Source organism: Periophthalmus magnuspinnatus, chromosome 20, assembly GCF_009829125.3.
Source record: "Periophthalmus magnuspinnatus isolate fPerMag1 chromosome 20, fPerMag1.2.pri, whole genome shotgun sequence".
Lineage (NCBI taxonomy): Eukaryota > Metazoa > Chordata > Actinopteri > Gobiiformes > Gobiidae > Periophthalmus > Periophthalmus magnuspinnatus.
In genome coordinates, this window is record NC_047145.1 from 387,827 (window position 1) to 407,394 (window position 19,568).

Genomic DNA, 19,568 nt, shown 5'->3' on the forward strand with positions numbered 1-19,568 from the left:
GTGTGTCACTGTGGCCACAAGGAGGCGCCGTCATTTTAGACCAACGAGCGAAGTCAAGGAGCTGCTGAGACGTCCATCTGTCTCCATCCGTCTCTGTCCATCCGTCCCTGTTTATCTGTTTATTTATCTCTCCTTTTCTCTCCATCGCGGCTCAGAGGTTTAACACAAACATCACAGAACTTTAATAAAACATTTGAATAAATGTTGAATAAATGTTTTAATTCTACTTTCTGTATTTTTAATAAAAGAAAAACAAATCTCTCTCACCATCGGGCCGACGTCGCCGTTCTCTCCTTTTTCACCAGGAGGTCCAGGAAGTCCCTGAAACACAAACAGAAACTTCATCAGAAGAAGAAGAAGAAGAAGAAGAAGAAGAAGAAGAAGAAGAAGAAGAAGAAGAAGAAGAAGAAGAAGAAGAAGAAGAAGAAGAAGAAGAAGAAGAAGAAGAAGAGTTTCATGAATAAACAAACGTGCTTCAGTGTCTGGATGTTTGAAGCGTCTCTGGAGTCGACGAAACGACAAGAAATATATGAAATATGAAACAAACCTGAGGCTAAAGACACAGACACACACAGACACACACAGACACACACAGACACACACACAGACACACACAGAGACACACACAGACACAGAGACACACACACAGACACACACAGAGACACACAGACACACAGAGACACACACAGACACACAGACACACACACAGACACACACAGAGACACACAGACACACAGAGACACACACAGACACACACAGAGACACAGAGACACACAGAGACACACACAGACACACACAGAGACACACAGACACACACAGACACACACAGACACACACAGACACACACAGAGACACACAGACACACAGACACACACAGACACACACAGACACACACAGAGACACACAGAGTCACACAGACACACACAGAGTCACACAGAGACACACACAGAGACACACAGACACACACAGACACACAGACACACACAGACACACACAGACACACACAGACACACACAGAGACACACAGACACACACAGACACACACAGACACACACAGACACACACAGACACACACAGAGACACACAGACACACACAGACACACAGAGACACACAGACACACACAGACACACACAGACACACACACAGAGACACACAGACACACACAGACACACACAGAGACACACACAGACACAGAGACACACAGACACACACAGACACACACAGACACACACAGAGACACACAGAGACACACAGACACACACAGACACACACAGACACACACACAGACACACACAGAGACACACAGACACACACAGACACACAGAGACACACAGACACACACAGACACACACAGACACACACACAGACACAGACACACACAGACACACACAGACACACACAGACACACAGACAATACCTCAGGAAGTACACAAACTACACAAACTACAGAGACAACAGGAGGTCGTCAGAGGAACAGAAACACTGAGGTTTTCTTGGTGATAAAGTTTGAACTGTTGAAATATTGCAGTTTCTTTTGTCATTTGGCGTTAAAGTCGCACTGTGGAACCTTTATGACACTAAATGTTTCCATTTTGCATTTATCGTTTTACAAATGCACAAAAATATCGTTAAAAACCCATTATCTCTATTCAATGTGTTTATGGGACAAAGACGATGCAATAAGAACCTGTTTGGACAACTTTGAACGAAAGAGGAGAGAAAAGAGGAGAGAGGAAGAGGAGGAGAGGAGAGAGAAAGAGACAGAGAGAAGAGAGGGAGGAGAGAGGAACAGGAGAGGAGGAGAGAGGAACAAGAGAGGAGGAAGAGAAGAAGTGTGGAAGAACTTTGAACACAAGATCTCATGAGTGAACAGAGAGAAGAGAGGAAGAGAGAGAAAGAGACAAAGAGAGGAGAGGAGGAGAGAGGAAGAGACAAAGAGAGGAGAGGAGGGGAGAGGAGAGAAAAGAGGAGAGGAGGAGAGAGGAGAGAAAAGAGGAGAGGAGGAGAGAAAAGAGAGAGGAGAGGAGGAGAGAGGAGAGAGGAGAGAAAAGAGGAGAGAGGAACAGGAGGAGAGAAAAGAGGAGAGAGGAACAGGAGAGGAGGAGAGAGGAACAGGAGAGGAGGAAGAGAAGAAGTGTGGAAGAACTTTGAACACAAGATCTCATGAGTGAACAGAGAGAAGAGAGGAGGAGAGAGAAAGAGACAAAGAGAGGAGAGGAGGAGAGAAAAGAAGAGAGAGAAAGAGACAAAGAGAGGAGAGGAGGAGAGAAAAGAGGAGAGAGAAAGAGACAAAGAGAGGGAGGAGAGAGGAACAGGAGAGGAGGAGAGAGGAACAAGAGAGGAGGAAGAGAAGAAGTGTGGAAGAACTTTGAACACAAGATCTCATGAGTGAACAGAGAGAAGAGAGGAAGAGAGAGAAAGAGACAAAGAGAGGAGAGGAGGAGAGAGGAGAGAGGAGAGGAGGAAGAGGAGAAGTGTGGAAGAACTTTGAACACAAGATCTCATGAGTGAACAAGAATAAAAACTGAACAACAGAGAGAAGAGAGAGGAGGAGAGAGAAAGAGACAAAGAGAGGAGAGGAGGAGAGAGAAAGAGACAAAGAGAGGAGAGGAGGAAGAGAAGAAGTGTGGAAGAACTTTGAACACAAGATCTCATGAGTGAAGAGAGGGAGGAGAGAGGAGAGAGGAACAGGAGAGGAGGAGAGGAGAGGAGGAGAGAGGAGAGAAAAGAGGAGAGAGGAGAGGAGAGGAGGAGAGAAAAGAGGAGAGAGGAGAGGATAGAGGAGAGGAGAGAGGAAGAGACAAAGAGAGGAGAGGAGGAGAGAGGAAGAGGAGAGGAGAGAGACAAAGAGAGGAGAGGAGGAGAGAGAAACAGGAGAAGAGGAGAGAGAAAGAGACAAAGAGAGGAGAGGAGAAGAGAGGAGAGAAAAGAGAGAGGAGAGGAGGAGAGAGGAACAGGGGAGGAGGAACAGGAGAGAGGAGAGAAAAGAGGAGAGGAACAAGAGAGGAGGAAGAGAAGAAGTGTGGAAGAACTTTGAACACAAGATCTCATGAGTGAACAGAGAGAAGAGAGGAAGAGAGAGAAAGAGACAAAGAGAGAGGAAGAGAGAGGAACAGGAGAGGAGGAAGAGGAGAGACAAAAGGTAGAGGAGAGATGAGGAAGAGAAGACGTGCAGAAGAACTTTTAAGAGAGTCTCTGCTCTGAGCCACAGAAGAATCGTGTCAGAGTCGCGGCTCTGAGCCACAGAAGAATCGTGTCAGAGTCGCGGCTCTGAGCCACAGAAGAATCGTGTCAGAGTCGCGGCTCTGAGCCACACTGACGTCCTTAAATCGTCTCCACGTTTGTCTGAACTTCACTGTGACTTTTAGCTTTAGCCGCGTTAGCTCTGAGTTTGATGAATGAGCCGCTGGAGCACGTGTCTCACCCCTGACATTTAAACGACTGATTCTTCAGATTAAAGAGCCGCTCGTTCACTGTCTGGACTCATAATGGAGCCGAGGTTTGGCATCGGAGTCGGAGGAAACCAGAGAAAAGAACCGGTCTGAGGATGTTTTTGTGCCAACGAGCAAGGCAATAAATAAACACGAACAAAACCCTTTACAGTTTCATTCTGACGCTTCATTTTCACTTTTTAGACAAAAGAATCGAACTAAACCACAGACTGAATAAAGACGAGATTTACAAACACAACAGTGAAATAAAAACCCCAGGATCATGTTCACTCTGTGCATTTATATAAACAGACTGTGGACTAAACCAGAACTAAACCAGGTCTAGAACAGAACCAAACCAGGTCTACACCAGGACCAAACTGGACTCAAACCAGAACCAAACCAGTTTCAGACGTAGACGTACAATTTGAATACATCTTTTCGTCTTTTGTGTTTAGTGTCTTGTAGATTTTTGTTTTATTGTGATAAAAGTTTAAAACAAAATCCTCCTTCTCCCACAGGGGGATAAAGGGTCTGTCCTCCCGGGCCCCGACCTCTGAGGGGCCCAGAATCAGACCCTCTTCTTTTTCATTTGTATTAAACTAAAATGTCTAACTCTTTTGTTTCTAAATATTTGTCTTTTATTTTTCCAGAGCATTTTGAATGACTCTTCCCACATTAATCTGAGCAAATCCACATTCCTCATCCTCATGGTCCAGTGTAAGTGTTTTTCACAGACAGGGGGCAGTATCTCCACAGACCTGACTCGTCCTGATTTCTTCCTGTGGGTCGATCTTAAAGAAAAGGTGTTTGTGAATAAACCTCAGACGATAAACGACTTAAAACGTGACATCGAGGATCAAATTAGGTCATTTTTACTTCCCCGAGTTTAAGTCGTGATAAGTTCAAGTGTAAGTGAATAATTATAACTGTAAATATTAAGAAAAATCTCCGAAGGTTATCTGCGGCTAAAATTTGGCGAGTTTATTAAAGGAGCGACTGAAGATTTAAAAGTGTCAGTGACTTTTGGGCCACACTGGACCAGACCAGAACTAAACCAGGTCTAGAACAGGACCAGACCGGAGCCGGATCAGTTTAGTGAATCTGGACTAAACCACAAACACTAAACTGAGACTAAACTCGGGCCAAACCACCGCAGCATTTACACATTTTCAGATTCTAATTCAAATATTCAAGGACAAGCTCAAAAATAAACGACTTTTCCATAAAATCAAAGGTTCGTGCTCTGCGGTCCCGCCCTCACGCTCGCTTTTGTTTTTAAAAGGCAGCGTTTTCTGAGTCGGTCTAAACGTCTAAACGCCTCCAATCCCTCCCTCGCTGTGAAATCTCATCTGAGTAAAAGTCTCCTCCCGCCTGAGATCGTTAGCGCCGCGGCTAATTACGCTCCGCGGAGAATGTGCTCAATGACAAACTGACGATCAGCCGGGTCGGTCCGCACAATTAATGGAATCTCAATGGGAAGTGAATTACACCCAATTAAAAAGCCATCGCCCGCCGCCCCGCTGTGACGGGACGGGACCTGAGCGTGAAGAGTGGCATTCTGGGTAATTTCATCAAGACAATGACCAGCTCCATGTTTGACTTACAGAAGCTGATCACTAATAAAACTCATCATTAGAAACAAATGACCTCGACTGTGCGGAGACGGCCCCGCTGATCAGATAACGTCATAACGCCATTACAGCGAGCGAGGATCGTGATTGGCTCATGGGCTCGCTGTGGCGGAGCGAGGGGGCGGGGCTTTAAAACGGTCCCAGAGTCGATATACGACGGAAATCAGGGAAAAATAACACTGTGGCCCAAATAACACAAACAGAACTCTGGAACGGCTAATGCTAACAGGCTCTGAGCACTACAGCGCCCCCTGCCTCACTCTGAGCGGCACTACTTCCTGTCTAGGATTTTATCGAGTTGCGCTAAAATGAATAAATATTTAAAGATGAGGCAGTGGACAAGGCTCTGAACACGTTAAAGACGCTTCTGTGTTTAGAAAAGCAGACGTTTGTGTCCCAATGCTAACGCTAATGCTAATGCTAATGCTAATTTTGAGGCATGACAAATACCAAAATAAAACCATAGACTGAAATAATCGACATATAAAAACATCTGAGCAGTGTTTATATTAATTAAAGTTGTATGGTTTTATTAAGAGTTAGCATTAGCATTAGCTTTGAGTTTATGTTAGAGTCAGGGGTTTATTTGTGTTTATTTATTTATTTGAATAGAGACAGATGCAACAAACAGATGAATAATTATCTGAGCACAGTGTTTATGTCCTGGGCCAAGTCCAGCGTCGAAAAGAGACGGACCAGGTTTTATTAAAAAGAAACACGACTGAAAACAGAAACGGATAAACACAAAATAAAATAATATGAAAAGTATAGTTTTAGTCCTGGTTTAGTCATGATCCATGTTTTTCCTGCTCCCTGTTTTTCCTCCTGTCTTGCTCCTTCCCCTCCCTCACCTGTCTGAGCCGGAGCTGGGCGGAGCTCCTAGCTCCTCCCACGCACACCTGGAACTCATCAGCGCAGTCAACGCCACCTGCGGCGAACAAGAGGAGCCAGGACCAGACACTCGGTGCCAGATCGTCCACGTGTCAGCGTGATTATTTTGCTTGTCGTTGCTTTTTGTATTTTTGCTCGCTGTTACGTTGCTCATTGGATTTTGTGCTTCCCTCCAGATCCTGCTCCCTGGACCGTCCCTGGACCGTCCCTGGACCGTCTCTGGACCGTCCCTGGACCGTCCCTGGACCGTCCCAGCTCCCTCGCTCCCGGCTCTGCTCCGACCCCGCTCCCCAGCCCTGGTACAGTCTGTCTTGTCTCCGTCCGTGCTCTGCTCTCTCCACTCTACTCCCTGCACCGTCGTCTCCTTCTCACTCCAAACACACACTTCATACACTCAGACTCTACGTCAGGCTCCTGTTTCCTCCTTTTACAAATGTCACAGTTCGACTCATTTTAGAGAAAATATAAGATCCACAGCAGTGACATGTAGAAAACTTTATTTATTTATTTACTTGTGCATTTTATTCAGAAATCCCTTGACGAGCTCCGTGTGTGAGACACCTGCTCTATAAAGACTCCACGTTATATAAACTCTACATTTTACATAAACTACACTTTATATAGACTCTATATAAACTGTATATAGACTCTAAACAGACTGTCCCTGGAGCACTTCCTGATCTTTCAGCAGAAACATGAGTCAGACGAGATTCACTCAGTGTTTGAAGTTTTTTCTTTCAGTTTTCTTTTCTTTTCTTTTCAGTTCTGTGTGTCCAGAGCTTTTACCACATACGTGTTTTCAGAGCGTGTTTAAAGACGCCGCAGTGAAACGCTCGGACTCAGGTGTGAATGTGCAACACTGAGGTCATAAACAGATCACATGACCAAAGGAGCCGCTGTACTTTAAAGTGTGAGCACAGTAGTACTACACTCACATACTCGTGCAGTACTACACTCTTGTACTCGTGCAGTACTACACTCTTGTACTCGTGCAGTACTACGCTTGTGTACTCGTGCAGTACTACACTTGTGTACTCGTGCAGTACTACACTCATGTACTTGTATAGTACTACACTCACATACTCGTGCAGTACTACACTCACATACTCGTGCAGTACTACACTCACGTACTCGTGTACACTGACCTGCAGACCGATGGGACCTGGGGGACCGGGGAATCCTCTGGGGCCTTCGTCTCCCTTCTGTCCGAACATGCCCTGCTGACCCCTGGGACCGGGCTCTCCATCTGCTCCCTGAGACACAAACACTTCAGTTATTCACTAAATGAAACAAAGAGAAGATGAAACTGAAATAATCTGCTCGTCTTGTTTTCTGTTTGTATTTTAAGAGTTTTGTGAAGCTGTTTTCAGTTTTCGCTCCACAAAAATAAACTGGACTGAGTGACTTTTCAAAGTTGTTAAATCTAAACACTTCATATATTTGCATCTTTAAAGTCGTGTTTCTCGCGGTCGGTCGCTCTGTTGGTCTTTTGGTTTTTCTCTTTTATGATCCGTCGACACGGCCCCGTAAACTTTTATCGATGTGAGATACAAGAGACACTTACGGCGGGACCGGGGGCGCCGATGGGACCTTGGAGACCGGGCGGGCCAGGAGGACCCTAAACGACAACAGAAACAACTGAGGGTAAAACTGGGCCAAACGGACACGTCCTGGAGTCGTTAACGTGACTCAAAGTGGACACTGGTCATAACGTTTGGGTCTGACCTGTTCGCCTTTGTCCGCTTTGCTTCCCTTCTGTCCGGGCTCGCCGACCTCGCCCTGAAACCAGACGCAGACGGTCAGTTTAGAGCCTGACCCCAGAGTCCAGAGCCTCAGAGTCAGGTGTTTGTGAAACACAGACGAGGTCAGAACTCGTTAAAATAATTACATCATAAATAAAAGTCTTGGCTCTGAAATAAACAAACTCTGATAAAACTGTTGCCATAGTAACTGCACTTCACTCACTCTAATGCTCAGGGATTTACCTTATCACCGTCTTCTCCGGGTGGGCCCTGGGGTCCCGCCGGCCCGGGCAGACCGACTGGACCCTGGACTCCATCTCGACCCGCGGGCCCCTGAGGGCCTTTCTCTCCCTGGAAACACAGATTTATTTATTTATCCAGTTCAAGGGCAGATGCTGTGAAGTTTAAAGATGAAGGACTCACAGGTGCACCCTTCTCTCCAGCGGGGCCCGGGGGGCCCTGGGGCCCGGGACGACCGGACAGACCAATGGGACCGGCCTGTCCAGCACTGCCTCGCTCTCCAGGAGAGCCCTGGACGAAGAAAAGACCAGGATGAGACGGAAGAAAAGACGAAGATGAGACGGAAGAAAAGACGAAGATGAGACGGAAGAAAAGACGAAGATGAGACGGAGCATTAGAGACAAGAAAGAAAGAAAAACATTTTGGGAAGAAGATTTAAGACACGAGAAAAAAGATCTGAACAACAAGACACACACAAACACACACACCCATATACACACACACATACACGCACACAAACAAACACACACGCACAAACACAAAGACTCACATCAACAGTCTGCAAAGACCTGAGCCGCACGACTAATGGATCTGCACACGGAAACACAATATACACACACACACACAACCCCCCCCCCCCCCCACACACACCCACACACACACACGTGGCTTGTTCTGATACAGATTCTCTGCTTCATGAAAGTGACTCAATACAAAAACTCATCCACATGAACTCAGTACTGCAGTACTACACCTGTGTATCAGACGCAGTAAACTCAGTACTGCAGTACTACACCTGTGTATCAGACGCAGTAAACTCAGTACTGCAGTACTACACCTGTGTATCAGACTTTTATCATAAATGATCTTTAATCCGCCGCTTCATAAAAACATGAGTTTTGTTGTAAAATGAGACAAAACTTTTGAATAAATGTTTAAATTTATCCCAAGACGAGACTAGAGCAGACGGAACAAGCCCCGACCTGAAGATTCAAATACTCGACCTGTTCATAGTTTGAAGCTTTTGTCTCGTGTGTTTAGAGACACTTACCACAGGACCAGGGGGCCCCTGGGGGCCTTCTCCACCTTTGAGACCAGCAGGACCCTGAGGAGCAGAGGAAAGAGGAGACTTTAAACAGAGAACAACAAGGAAACTGTCTCTAAACCTCGATGTCTCTAAACCTCGGCGTCTCTAAACCTCGGCGTCTCTAGACTTCGGCGTCTGAATGGAGCTGTGGCCGTAGCGCTCACTTCTCACTTCTCACTTCTTCTTCTCACTTCTCACTTCTTCTTCTTCAGTCTTTGATTCGCTCTTTTAAAACCCCGGCCGCCCTCTTCTTTGATACTAGGACCATGATGCATTGCGGCAGCTAAAACAGCTCGTGTCAGTAGCGGCGATGCACGAGCTCGTCTGTTCATTTGCGCGGCGTCGGCTCGTGTTTCTCGCCGATGGATTGATCACAGACTGAACTCTGTCCTGCCTCGTCTAATGAAGTGAGCGGCTCAGACGGGAGCGACTTCATTTGTTCTGTCCATTGTTGTGTCACGTCGTGCTAACAAACACGTGTAAAGGGGGAGCGCTGATGGATAGGAGCGGGCGGGCGGTCAGACAGGGGGGCGGAGCTTACCGGGGCGCCTGGTAGACCTCGCTCTCCGGGGAAACCTCTCAGACCTGGAGGACCGTCTTTACCGGGGGATCCCTGAGGTCCTGGATCTCCCTGTGAACAAGAGACAGGCGTTAGCGTGTGTTAGCATGTGTTAGCGTGTGTTAGCGTGTGTTAGCATGTGTTAGCGTGTGTTAGCGTGTGTTAGCATGGAGCGTTGAACAACAGGAAAACAAACAATATAACACAAAAGCTCAGTGTAATTCGTTCAGATAAGTCTCTCAGCTGTGTGTGACTTTAAACCAGATGCCCTCCCTGACGATGCAGTCCCTAGAGTTAAACCTGTGTGTAGGTGGTGAATGTTGCACAGACTTTACTTGATCATTTTCATTTATTGTTACATCAAAGATTCAGACGATGATTCTCTGAGTGAATCTCGTTACAAAAGTTTAGAGCAACAAAAATCTTTAAACTTCTTTTCTGAAAACTTTTCCCAGTTATGTCTGACTTTAACCCGGATGCCCTCCCTTACGACTGAAACAGGACACTCTCTTTTTATTTTATTGTTTCAGTGAAAAACCTTCCGCCTGTCGGTTCTGCAGTGATTCCTCTGAGTTTACACAGGCCTGGGACTGACACAATCCACCAAAACTGTGACTAAACTGTGTAAACGTGTAAATGTGTAAATGTGTAAACGTGTAAACCGTGACCTGTGAGTGTTTTGCTGCTGCTCTAGACGACGTGGGATCATGTGACGATGATGATGTCAGTAACACAATAAACATCAGAGACTTTAAAATGGAAATGCAGATGTAGATTAAATAATATAATAGAGCAAAATACAACTCTGTACGCTCAATACACTCTGATTAAACTGCTCAGGGGGAGATGGGACAAAAATGAAGCACTGCCCCACAGGAGGAGGAGGGTCTGGAGTGGGACATACTTCTACAAAATATCCACTGTCTCCTCCTAATGGGCCCTCGGCGAGAGACGAGAGGACGACAGAGAGGACCACAGGGACGACATTCAGCCGGACACAGCCTGAAGACACATAAATCCCCCCCTGTATGTCCACTTATGTCCACTGTATGTCCACTTATGTCCACTTATGTCCACTTATGTCCAGAGCTGTGGTCAGGATGAATAAGAGACCAGTGTTTTATGAGTTTAAATCTGAGAAACATGTGATAAAAAGTAAATCTAATAAAATACATTTAAATCTTCATATGATCCAAAACACAAACTACTATTACTTTTACTATTACTACTGCTATTACTATTGGTACTACTACTTCTACTACTGCGATTATTAGTATTACTACATTAGTGTACTTATACTTACCTGGAATCGACTGCAGTGCATTACTTCTACTAGTACTATCATTTCTGTACTATTTCCTATACTACTACTACTACTACTACTAATACTACTAATACTACTCCTCCTTCTCCTCTCCCTCTTCCTCCTCCCCCTCCTCCTCCTCCTCCTCCTCCTATGACTCTGTAAACTCCTCAAACACAGTTCATGTTTGTTCTTTTGTTTCCTGTTTCAAACACATTTTGTCCATAAGTTGTGTGTTTTTCTGTGAGAGCGCCCCCTGCAGGCTGACAGTGGTGCGTCCTCTGTGAGTGTGTGAGAGCGCCCCCTGCAGGCTGACAGTGGTGCGTCCTTTTATATTAGATCATGTGGTATAATTGTCGCTGCATAATTGAGTTTGTGGCCACTTCAGTCGCGTCTGTTTCAAACTCACATCTCAATCTTTAAACAAATGACTTTGTAAATCAGTTTTGAGCTGAGCCCTGACCAATCGATGAGCTGGAAATTAGATTTGAGAAACACGAGGGCGAGTCGTATCCTCAGGATCTTATTTTATTTTATCTCACCGTCCTAAATGTCATTTCAGGGTTTTTACCTTTGCTCCCTCTTTCCCTCCGGCTCCGGGCAGACCCTGCTCTCCAGGGGGTCCGGGGGGTCCAGGGTGACCTCGCTCACCGACGGGACCAGTCTCTCCAGTGGGCCCCTGGACAAAACACAAGATAACAACTTTAAAGGGCCCATATTACCTTAAAGGGCCCATATTATCTTAAAGGGCCCATATTACCCTCCTCTGATCTGTTTTAATGTTGTTTCCTCGTCACACACAGACCTGGAGTTGTGCTTTTTTGTTTCATTCTCACACGTTTCACACACAAACCTGCAGATTCTTCTCTCAAACTGAAAACACTCTGTTCCACCTTGTGATGTCATCGTGTGGTGATACAGGAAGTGCTCCACTGTGTTTTTAAACTCCACACACCTTCATTTATAGAATCATTTGGATCATTTCAGTCCTGGAGTTGTCTCTTATCTCGACTGAACTAAAGGTAAAAGGAGGAGTTAACATGAAAACTACCACTTGATGACATCACAAGGTGGAACAGAGCGTTTTGATCTTTGTCGATGTTACAGACGAATAATAAAGTGACTCAAACATGTGAATGAAACAAAACACAACAGGTCTGTTTTTGAGGAGGAAACAGGATTAAACTTCACTTGAGTCAGTTTTATGAAATCCAGGACGTTTTGTTTGAATATTTCACATTTATTAAACATAATCACAGACAGATCGAGTTGTACAAAAACACTTGGACTTATTTATATTATATTTTTTCAATACAGAATCATTTTTCAAGGCTACAAAAATCTACATAAATCTTTAAAAGAGCTGAGTGCGTTTAACCCGGTCTAATCCAAACACAGACCTGATTTAAAGTGTTTCTTACCTGAGGCCCCACGACTCCTCCGGGACCTGGAGGACCCGTCTTTCCTTGGAAACCCTGAAAAAGGATTAGAGATTAAAATATAAACAACAACAAACAAACTCCACATTAACAAACAGAGCTGAAGGTGGAGCTGGGTCGTTGTGATTCTGCAGACGGTGTTGAGTTCAGCTCCTGTGGAGACGACCGAGCGCCGCGTTCTCGTCTTCAAACGCTCAAGTTAAAACTGAGACGGAGCAGAGACGTCCTTTGTGGATCTTTCAGGACCTCGGTGTAAAACCTTCAGTGTTGTACTAAAGTATCGTGCAGAATAAACTACTTCAAACACAGAGGTTCAACTTTAAAATGTTCAGAAAATCACAAAAATAATGACTTTATAAAATGAGAAAATATAAAACAACCTATTCACATTCAAACTAATTCAAATAAACACGACATAATGATGTTTAAATGTAAAATACTTCAGTTTGTTGTGTCATTTTAACGTTTATTATGCCTCAGAATTAGCATTAGAGTTAGCATTAGCATTAGCATTGACACATAAAACGTCTCTTTCTAAACAGTTTTCATTTTATTTGTGGAGGTTTTAACATGTTGTCATCTCCTTGTCCACGATCTGACACTGACCCTCTGACCTCTGACCCTCTGACCTCTGACCCTCTGACCTCTGACCTCTGACCTCTCTGGGACTTTTGACTTTTTATAACAAAAATGGAATAAAGAAAATAAAAGAGTTCAGATGAGTGTTAGCTGTGGCAGATGTGACGCGCTTAAACAGAACAGAACATTCTACTTCATATTTAATCTATTAATCCTGATGTAAATATTATTGATTTGCATGAAATGTTCCGCACTCTGGCATTAAACTTTAACACCTTAATTCAAATCCATGTTGGCTAAAGCAGCGTCACCTCTCCACAGATTTGACCTATAACCTGTCCTAGTGGCGCCCCCTGCTTGTCTCCTTGCAGATACACGTTTAAAGCCAAACTGTGAGACATTTTCTAACATCTCCATGGAAACAAGGACCAGAAATCTACACAGCACAGCTTTAATTTGAGGTTGAATAGTGAGATAAGGTTAAGGTGCACTTTATCGTGGATGGAGCAGGAAGTGCGCTAATGATCACTTCCTGTTTGGAACGCGGCGGCTAACGTTCGCTATGTCCATTTATACATGCTAGCAGGTTCGCTATGTCCATTTATACATGCTAGCAGGTTAGCTATGTCCATTTATACATGCTAGCAGGTTCGCTATGTCCATTTATACATGCTAGCAGGTTAGCTATGTCCATTTATACATGCTAGCAGGTTCGCTATGTCCATTTATACATGCTAGCAGGTTAGCTATGTCCATTTATACATGCTAGCAGGTTAGCTAAGTCCATTACATACAGTCTATGCTAGTACTTGTGATAACTGCCCGCCCAGACACAGGGAGAACGTGCAAACAGGCGCAGAACGGCCTCGGCGACACACACGGTGCATTTGTAAAACAGCTGAAAAAGAGTTTTGTCGTGTTTGTTTGTAGAACATGATTGAAGCAGATTTACTGCGTCATTAGCTGATCAGATCTCGGCGCGGCGAGCCCGTTTACGCCCCATGAGCGAGCGAAACGTATCGATTATGATGTTGTGATGATGTATATTTCAGCTGAACCCTGAGGCTGTGCAGTTACAGCATCAAACTCTGACTCAAATCTTTATTTCCCACTTCCTCGAACGCACCGTCTCCCGCGCGTACGAGCGCGTTTATTACTCTGATCAATTCTCATATCAGCTGCCGGGGCGCGGCGCTCGTAAATCTGCAGACGTAAACAGAGGAGCGTGTGCAGGTGGGAGGGCAGGGGGCGCTCATGTGTGCGGCGTTCACTCTAAGAACGACCCAGAGAGACGAGGGAGGGGCTTAATGACACGGGCGATGATCTGTCAACGTTTTAGTAGAATGTATGGCCCCCGGGGGCTCGTCAAACCGGCTGCGGCGGCGCATACCGACTAACACGGGAATCAAAGCTAAAAGCAGGTCTTCACAACCAGATCCGACCAATTTGTACTTTTTTTTTTCACTGTCAAATAAAGCGCCGTCCCCAGAGGAGCTGAATATCTGCATCAGTGAAGCTCCGGAACAAACTGAGACGAGACGTTTTAAGAGTTTCCTCCTCCGGTCGTTATCAGAGCTGAGTCTGTGTGAACTTTGGATCTGCAGTTTAAAGAAGAGTCTGATCAATCTGATTAATCTTATGAGTTTTATGGCTCAACGTCGACGTCGGGTCAAAGTGAGACACAAATATAAAGAGACGACGCCGAGAACGCAAGATGATAGTAAATAAATAGGGAAAATCAGGGCTGTTCATTACGTCGATGGCGAAGGCATTTTGTGTAGATCACGTCCCGTCATGTCCAGTCACATGACTCATATACAGGACAGTCAGGTCACACCTGACCCTGGTCACATCATGGACGCTGCATAAACAAGAGTTTATCCCTATAGCGTCGGATCCTGTCGTCGCTGATAGAGCGGGTTGTGGACTTTCCAGCAGCGTAACTCCGCCCCCAGTCGTGCTTCATGTAAATTCAAACGGCGTCTCAAAGTGGAGACACGGGGCTGTCTAAATATTTTACGTCATTACTGTAATCTGCCTCTGTTGTCCCTGGCAACGGATGAGATTGGATTTTCACTCATTTACTCAATGCGTCAAAGAAAAAATACAGATGGATGTGTAAAATAGAAGTATTTGTGTGAAAAATGCAGTAAATTCTGATACTTCATTTAACATGATTTTTATGGCTAAAAAAAAAGACAAAACTGTAATCAACATGATTATCTCTGTTATCACTTTAAAACGAAAAATGCAGTTTTACTCCTGTCTGTCAGAAGCTTCTGCCTGATCTCTGCATCACTGATTCTGTTCAGTGTCAGAGCAGAAATCATCATTGAAGTTATGAACATGTGAGAAGTTCAGTTGTTGTTCAGTTTTATCTCATGTTCATGAAAATGCACTGGACATGTGAGAATTCATAAAACATTTACAAATAAATATGTTTAACATGTTTGTATTAGGTGGTAGATCATTTTAAAAGTATCTCACACACTGAAAAAGTCTGAGCCCCTGAGTAAAATAAAATGAGTTTTATTTAGTTCCTTAATTTCATGTTTGTTACATTTTAAGTGTCGAACACATCTGAACTAAACGCTGCTCAAATCCACAGGTTTTTAAATACACAAACTGGATGGAGTCATTTTGTTCTTTAATCTGACTTTGTCCTGTTACAGAAGCATCTGCAGGGACATTTGGACTTTTCTAACGATGTGACTTTTGTTTTTAATCGACTCTTTCCACAGTAGCACGCTAGCTAGCTCGCTGCGTCTCAAAGCTAACACTCACTTTTGTTAAAATCAGAAAATATAAAATAAACAATCAACAAAAATAGAAACGACCCAATTATTTTAACTGTAGAATATTTTAGTTTGTGGTGTTTTAATATTTATTATGCTCCAGAATTAGCATTAGCGTTAGCATCGAGACACAAACATCGCTCTTTCTAAACAGTATTCATTTTATTTGTGCAAAGTTTAACATGTTGTCACCTGACCTCTGACCTCTGACCCCTGACCTCTGACCCACCTGCAGCTCTCTGTCCACCGTCTGATCTTTAAATATTTATTCATTTTAATGTGACTCTGCAAGAACCTCATAGAGATAAACCTGGACAGGAAGTAGAGACGCTAACAGGAAGTAGTGGCGCTAACAGGAAGTAGTGACGCTCACAGTGAGGCAGAGGGCGCTGTTGTGCATAGAGCCAGTTGGTAATTGCCATGACAACAGTTCTCATTTTTCATCCTTTGATATTCACGACTGACACACGATCAAGTTCAATAATAAATAATAAAAGCTCGTTTTTCACCCGTCCGTTAGCTAAAGAGATGCTAACGATCGTTTCATATTGTTCTACCTGATGTGTGTATAGTTTAGCGTCGCTCCTGTGCTGCGTGGCGTTGGCGTTGTTCTCCGTCCCGTTCGTTGCGTCTGGCAGGTTGCGTTTGTGGGGGAGGTGACACATTGAGCACCGGGGGCTTAGTCTGTTCTCTTTAGTTTACGGTTCGTGTCGTCGTGTTTGGCGTCGCACTCAGATGTTTTATCGCCGGTTGTAATGCGTCGTATACAATAACGCCGCTGATAAAATGGTGTCCTTTAAAGTGTCTCGTGTGATTTAAAGGTTCGTGCTGCAGAGGGCGCCGTTCGGGGCTGTGGGGCTCGGACGACGTGGCGATATTTTATATTTTAACACGAGAGCTCTTAGTTTTAATCAGATGTGACTGTCTCAGGTTTAAGGACAGATCCAGTCGAGTCTGAGGATCTGGATCAGGACTAAATGTTTTTGTTTTTTAAGGAGAAACTGGAGGAAAACACTAAAAACTCTCACTCAGGATCGATAAAGTAAATCTACAAACTCCAGTGAAGTGAATCTGACCCAGAACATGTTTATTTCTACAGTCGGTTTAATGAATCTGCAGAACTCAACCTCAGCGCGTTTGTTTATTTTATTCTTGTTCTAGTTTGGAAGCTCATTTCTCTAAAGCTGATTGTGTAACAGTATTTTTAATAATCTGTGTTTGTTATAACTGTATGTTATGAACAGTGCTGCAAAGTAATGAAGTAAAAGGAGTAAAGTACTTTTCCTTGAGTACATTTGAGAGCAGTATCTGTACTTTTACTCCACTGAACTGAAAAGTAAAAGTATTTTTCTTATAGTGTGTGAGCTGCTGAAAAGGCTCAGGGTTTAATTTTAACACGTTTATAATTTGAACAAAACAAAAATATAAAAACGGCTGAAAAAAAAACGATAGATTCAGTTGGAAAATTTTAACACTGACTTTGATTTATTTGTGAAAACTGGACTATACTCCAGAATTAATAATAAAAATCTAAAAGAAATCGAAAAGTAAAGACAGAAAACAGATTTTATTTAATTAAAACAAAAATAAAATAAGACGGAACTGATATAAAAAGGAAAAAAAAAGTTTATGTTGAACAAAATTCAGCTCAAATCTTTATCGAAATCTCCACATTTGAAGCTTTAAAGACTCAAAATCTGTGAGAAATACTTGTACTTTTTACTCTTTAAGTACATTTTTAAATATTTTTACTTGAGTAGATTTTTTCACGTGATACTTTTACTTTTGTGTGTTTTTTCCTCCTGTATCTGCGCTCGTCCTGTGTCTTACCGTCTCTCCTCTCTGTCCTGGGTGTCCGGGCAGCCCATCTTTTCCTGGAGGTCCCTGTGGAGCAAAAACACGAGTGAATTACCCCAAACGCAGCTTTAAAGTATAAATACTCCCCCATTACTCTGTTTTCTCACAGGACGAGTGAACCGTGCGAGCGAACAACAGGACGTATACTTTCCATTTGACAAAACACATCAGCGAAGTCTAAGGGGCAGCCGTGAATTCAACCTTGAATCGATAGCTCCAAATGGTGTCCCGCCGAGTGAGAAAATAGGCCCTGCTCCGATAACAGACAGACTAACGACCTCGGGATAGAATTAGCCACATTACCGCACTTTACCACGCCCCATGAACTCTGCAAATGAAACCAGTCGGATTAGAATGTTTGAGGAGCATAAAGAAATGAACTGAGTGACCACAGCGACCAAAGAGCCAATCAGGAGCCAGGCTGTGGAAGGTAACGCCCCTGATTTAGCAACGCTGTCAATCAAACCTGTTGCTAACGCTAACAGGAGCGACCTCGGGGAAAGAAGGACCTGATTTGTCTGTTATTAATGTTCATATGTTGATTTACAGACACAATAGTGAAATAAAAACCCCAGGATCATGTAGAGTCGATGGAGCAGGAAGTGCAACATGATCACTTCCTGTTTGGAACGTGGTGGCTAGCATGTTAGCATGTTAGCTATGTCCATTTATATAAACAGTCTGTGGACAGCGGCGTCTGGTGCAGATGGGGTGTTACTTACTGGAGGTCCTTTTGGTCCAGGGAAGCCCACCGGTCCCTGAGGTCCTTGAGGTCCCTGAAATCAGAAAATAAAGTCCAGGATGAGACAGGAAGTGAGTGGACAGACGAGGGTCAAACACGAAGAAGGTCACACACGACGAGGGTCAAACACGACGAGGGTCAGACACGACGAAGGTCACACACGACGAAGGTCACACACGACGAAGGTCACACACGAAGAAGGTCACACACGACGAAGGTCACACACGACGAAGGTCACACACGACGAGGTCAAACACGACGAAGGTCACACACGACGAAGGTCACACACGACGAAGGTCACACACGAAGAAGGTCACACACGAAGAAGGTCACACACGACGAAGGTCACACACGATGAAGGTCAAACACGACGAGGGTCAAACACGACGAGGTCAAACACGACGAAGGTCAAAACGAGGGTCAAAATGAGGGTCAAACACGACTTTCCCTATGTATATATATATATATATATATATATATATATATATATATAATGTATTTATATTTCTTATTTCAAATCCTCAATATCCAGCCTTTGCTTTGTTGAAATATATTTATCACTTTTTTCTTGAGCATAATCCCACATTTCTTTTTATTTGTATAAAGTGGTGAAAATAAAAGATAAACTCAGTTTTCATCTGCTCCACACACACGTGGTTTTCCTGTCGTGGTCGTTTTACAAAACGAACAAAACATAAAGTCAATTAAAAAGCTCAAAGCTCCGTCTGTGGGAAAGTCTTTGTTGTGTGACGGCGGCGGGTCACGCGCTCGGGTCACGCGCTCGGGTCACGCGCTCGGGTCACGCGCTCGGGTCACGCGCTCGGGTCACGCGCTCGGGTCACGCGCTCGGGTCACGCGCTCGGGTCACGCGCTCGGGTCGTCGCTTTTGGAGTTTCACAGATTCATTACAGAGAGAACGATGAGATTCACAAAAGCGTCCGATCAAACCGCCGTCGTTTAACGGTGACACGGCGCCGTTATTAAAGCGTCCGTCAGATACGAGGCTCTTCGCTCTGAGGCTCCGGTTTATCAGGACGAGAGTTTGTTTTGTTCAGATCTGACGCACACGAGTCGCACGAGGTTTAGACAAACGCTCTGATGTAACAAGATCCACAAATATGAACAAACTGGAAGAAAAAAACATTTAAAGTGAAGCTGAAGTGGCGACGATGAAGATATGGATCCAGTTTGTGCGTCTGTGTATTATTGTTATTATTATTATCATTATTATTGTTATTATTATCATTATTATTATTATTATTATTATT

The 19,568-nt window shown here is 44.2% G+C and overlaps 1 protein-coding gene across 2 annotated transcripts in view; it reads right to left on the reverse strand.

Moving 5' to 3' along the window:
• Nucleotides 1-19,568, reverse strand: part of col11a1a (collagen, type XI, alpha 1a) — a 97,321-nt gene that overhangs the window by 25,198 nt on the left and 52,555 nt on the right. For both annotated transcript variants that reach the window (XM_055230025.1, XM_055230026.1), the window contains exons 36-47: nt 18,281-18,334; nt 17,532-17,585; nt 12,310-12,363; nt 11,460-11,567; nt 9,568-9,657; nt 8,991-9,044; nt 8,123-8,230; nt 7,943-8,050; nt 7,683-7,736; nt 7,522-7,575; nt 7,103-7,210; nt 268-321 (exon numbers count right to left, since the gene is read on the reverse strand). In XM_055230025.1, the coding sequence (XP_055086000.1) occupies nt 268-321; nt 7,103-7,210; nt 7,522-7,575; nt 7,683-7,736; nt 7,943-8,050; nt 8,123-8,230; nt 8,991-9,044; nt 9,568-9,657; nt 11,460-11,567; nt 12,310-12,363; nt 17,532-17,585; nt 18,281-18,334 (900 nt within the window). The remainder of the gene's footprint in view (nt 1-267; nt 322-7,102; nt 7,211-7,521; nt 7,576-7,682; nt 7,737-7,942; nt 8,051-8,122; nt 8,231-8,990; nt 9,045-9,567; nt 9,658-11,459; nt 11,568-12,309; nt 12,364-17,531; nt 17,586-18,280; nt 18,335-19,568) is intronic.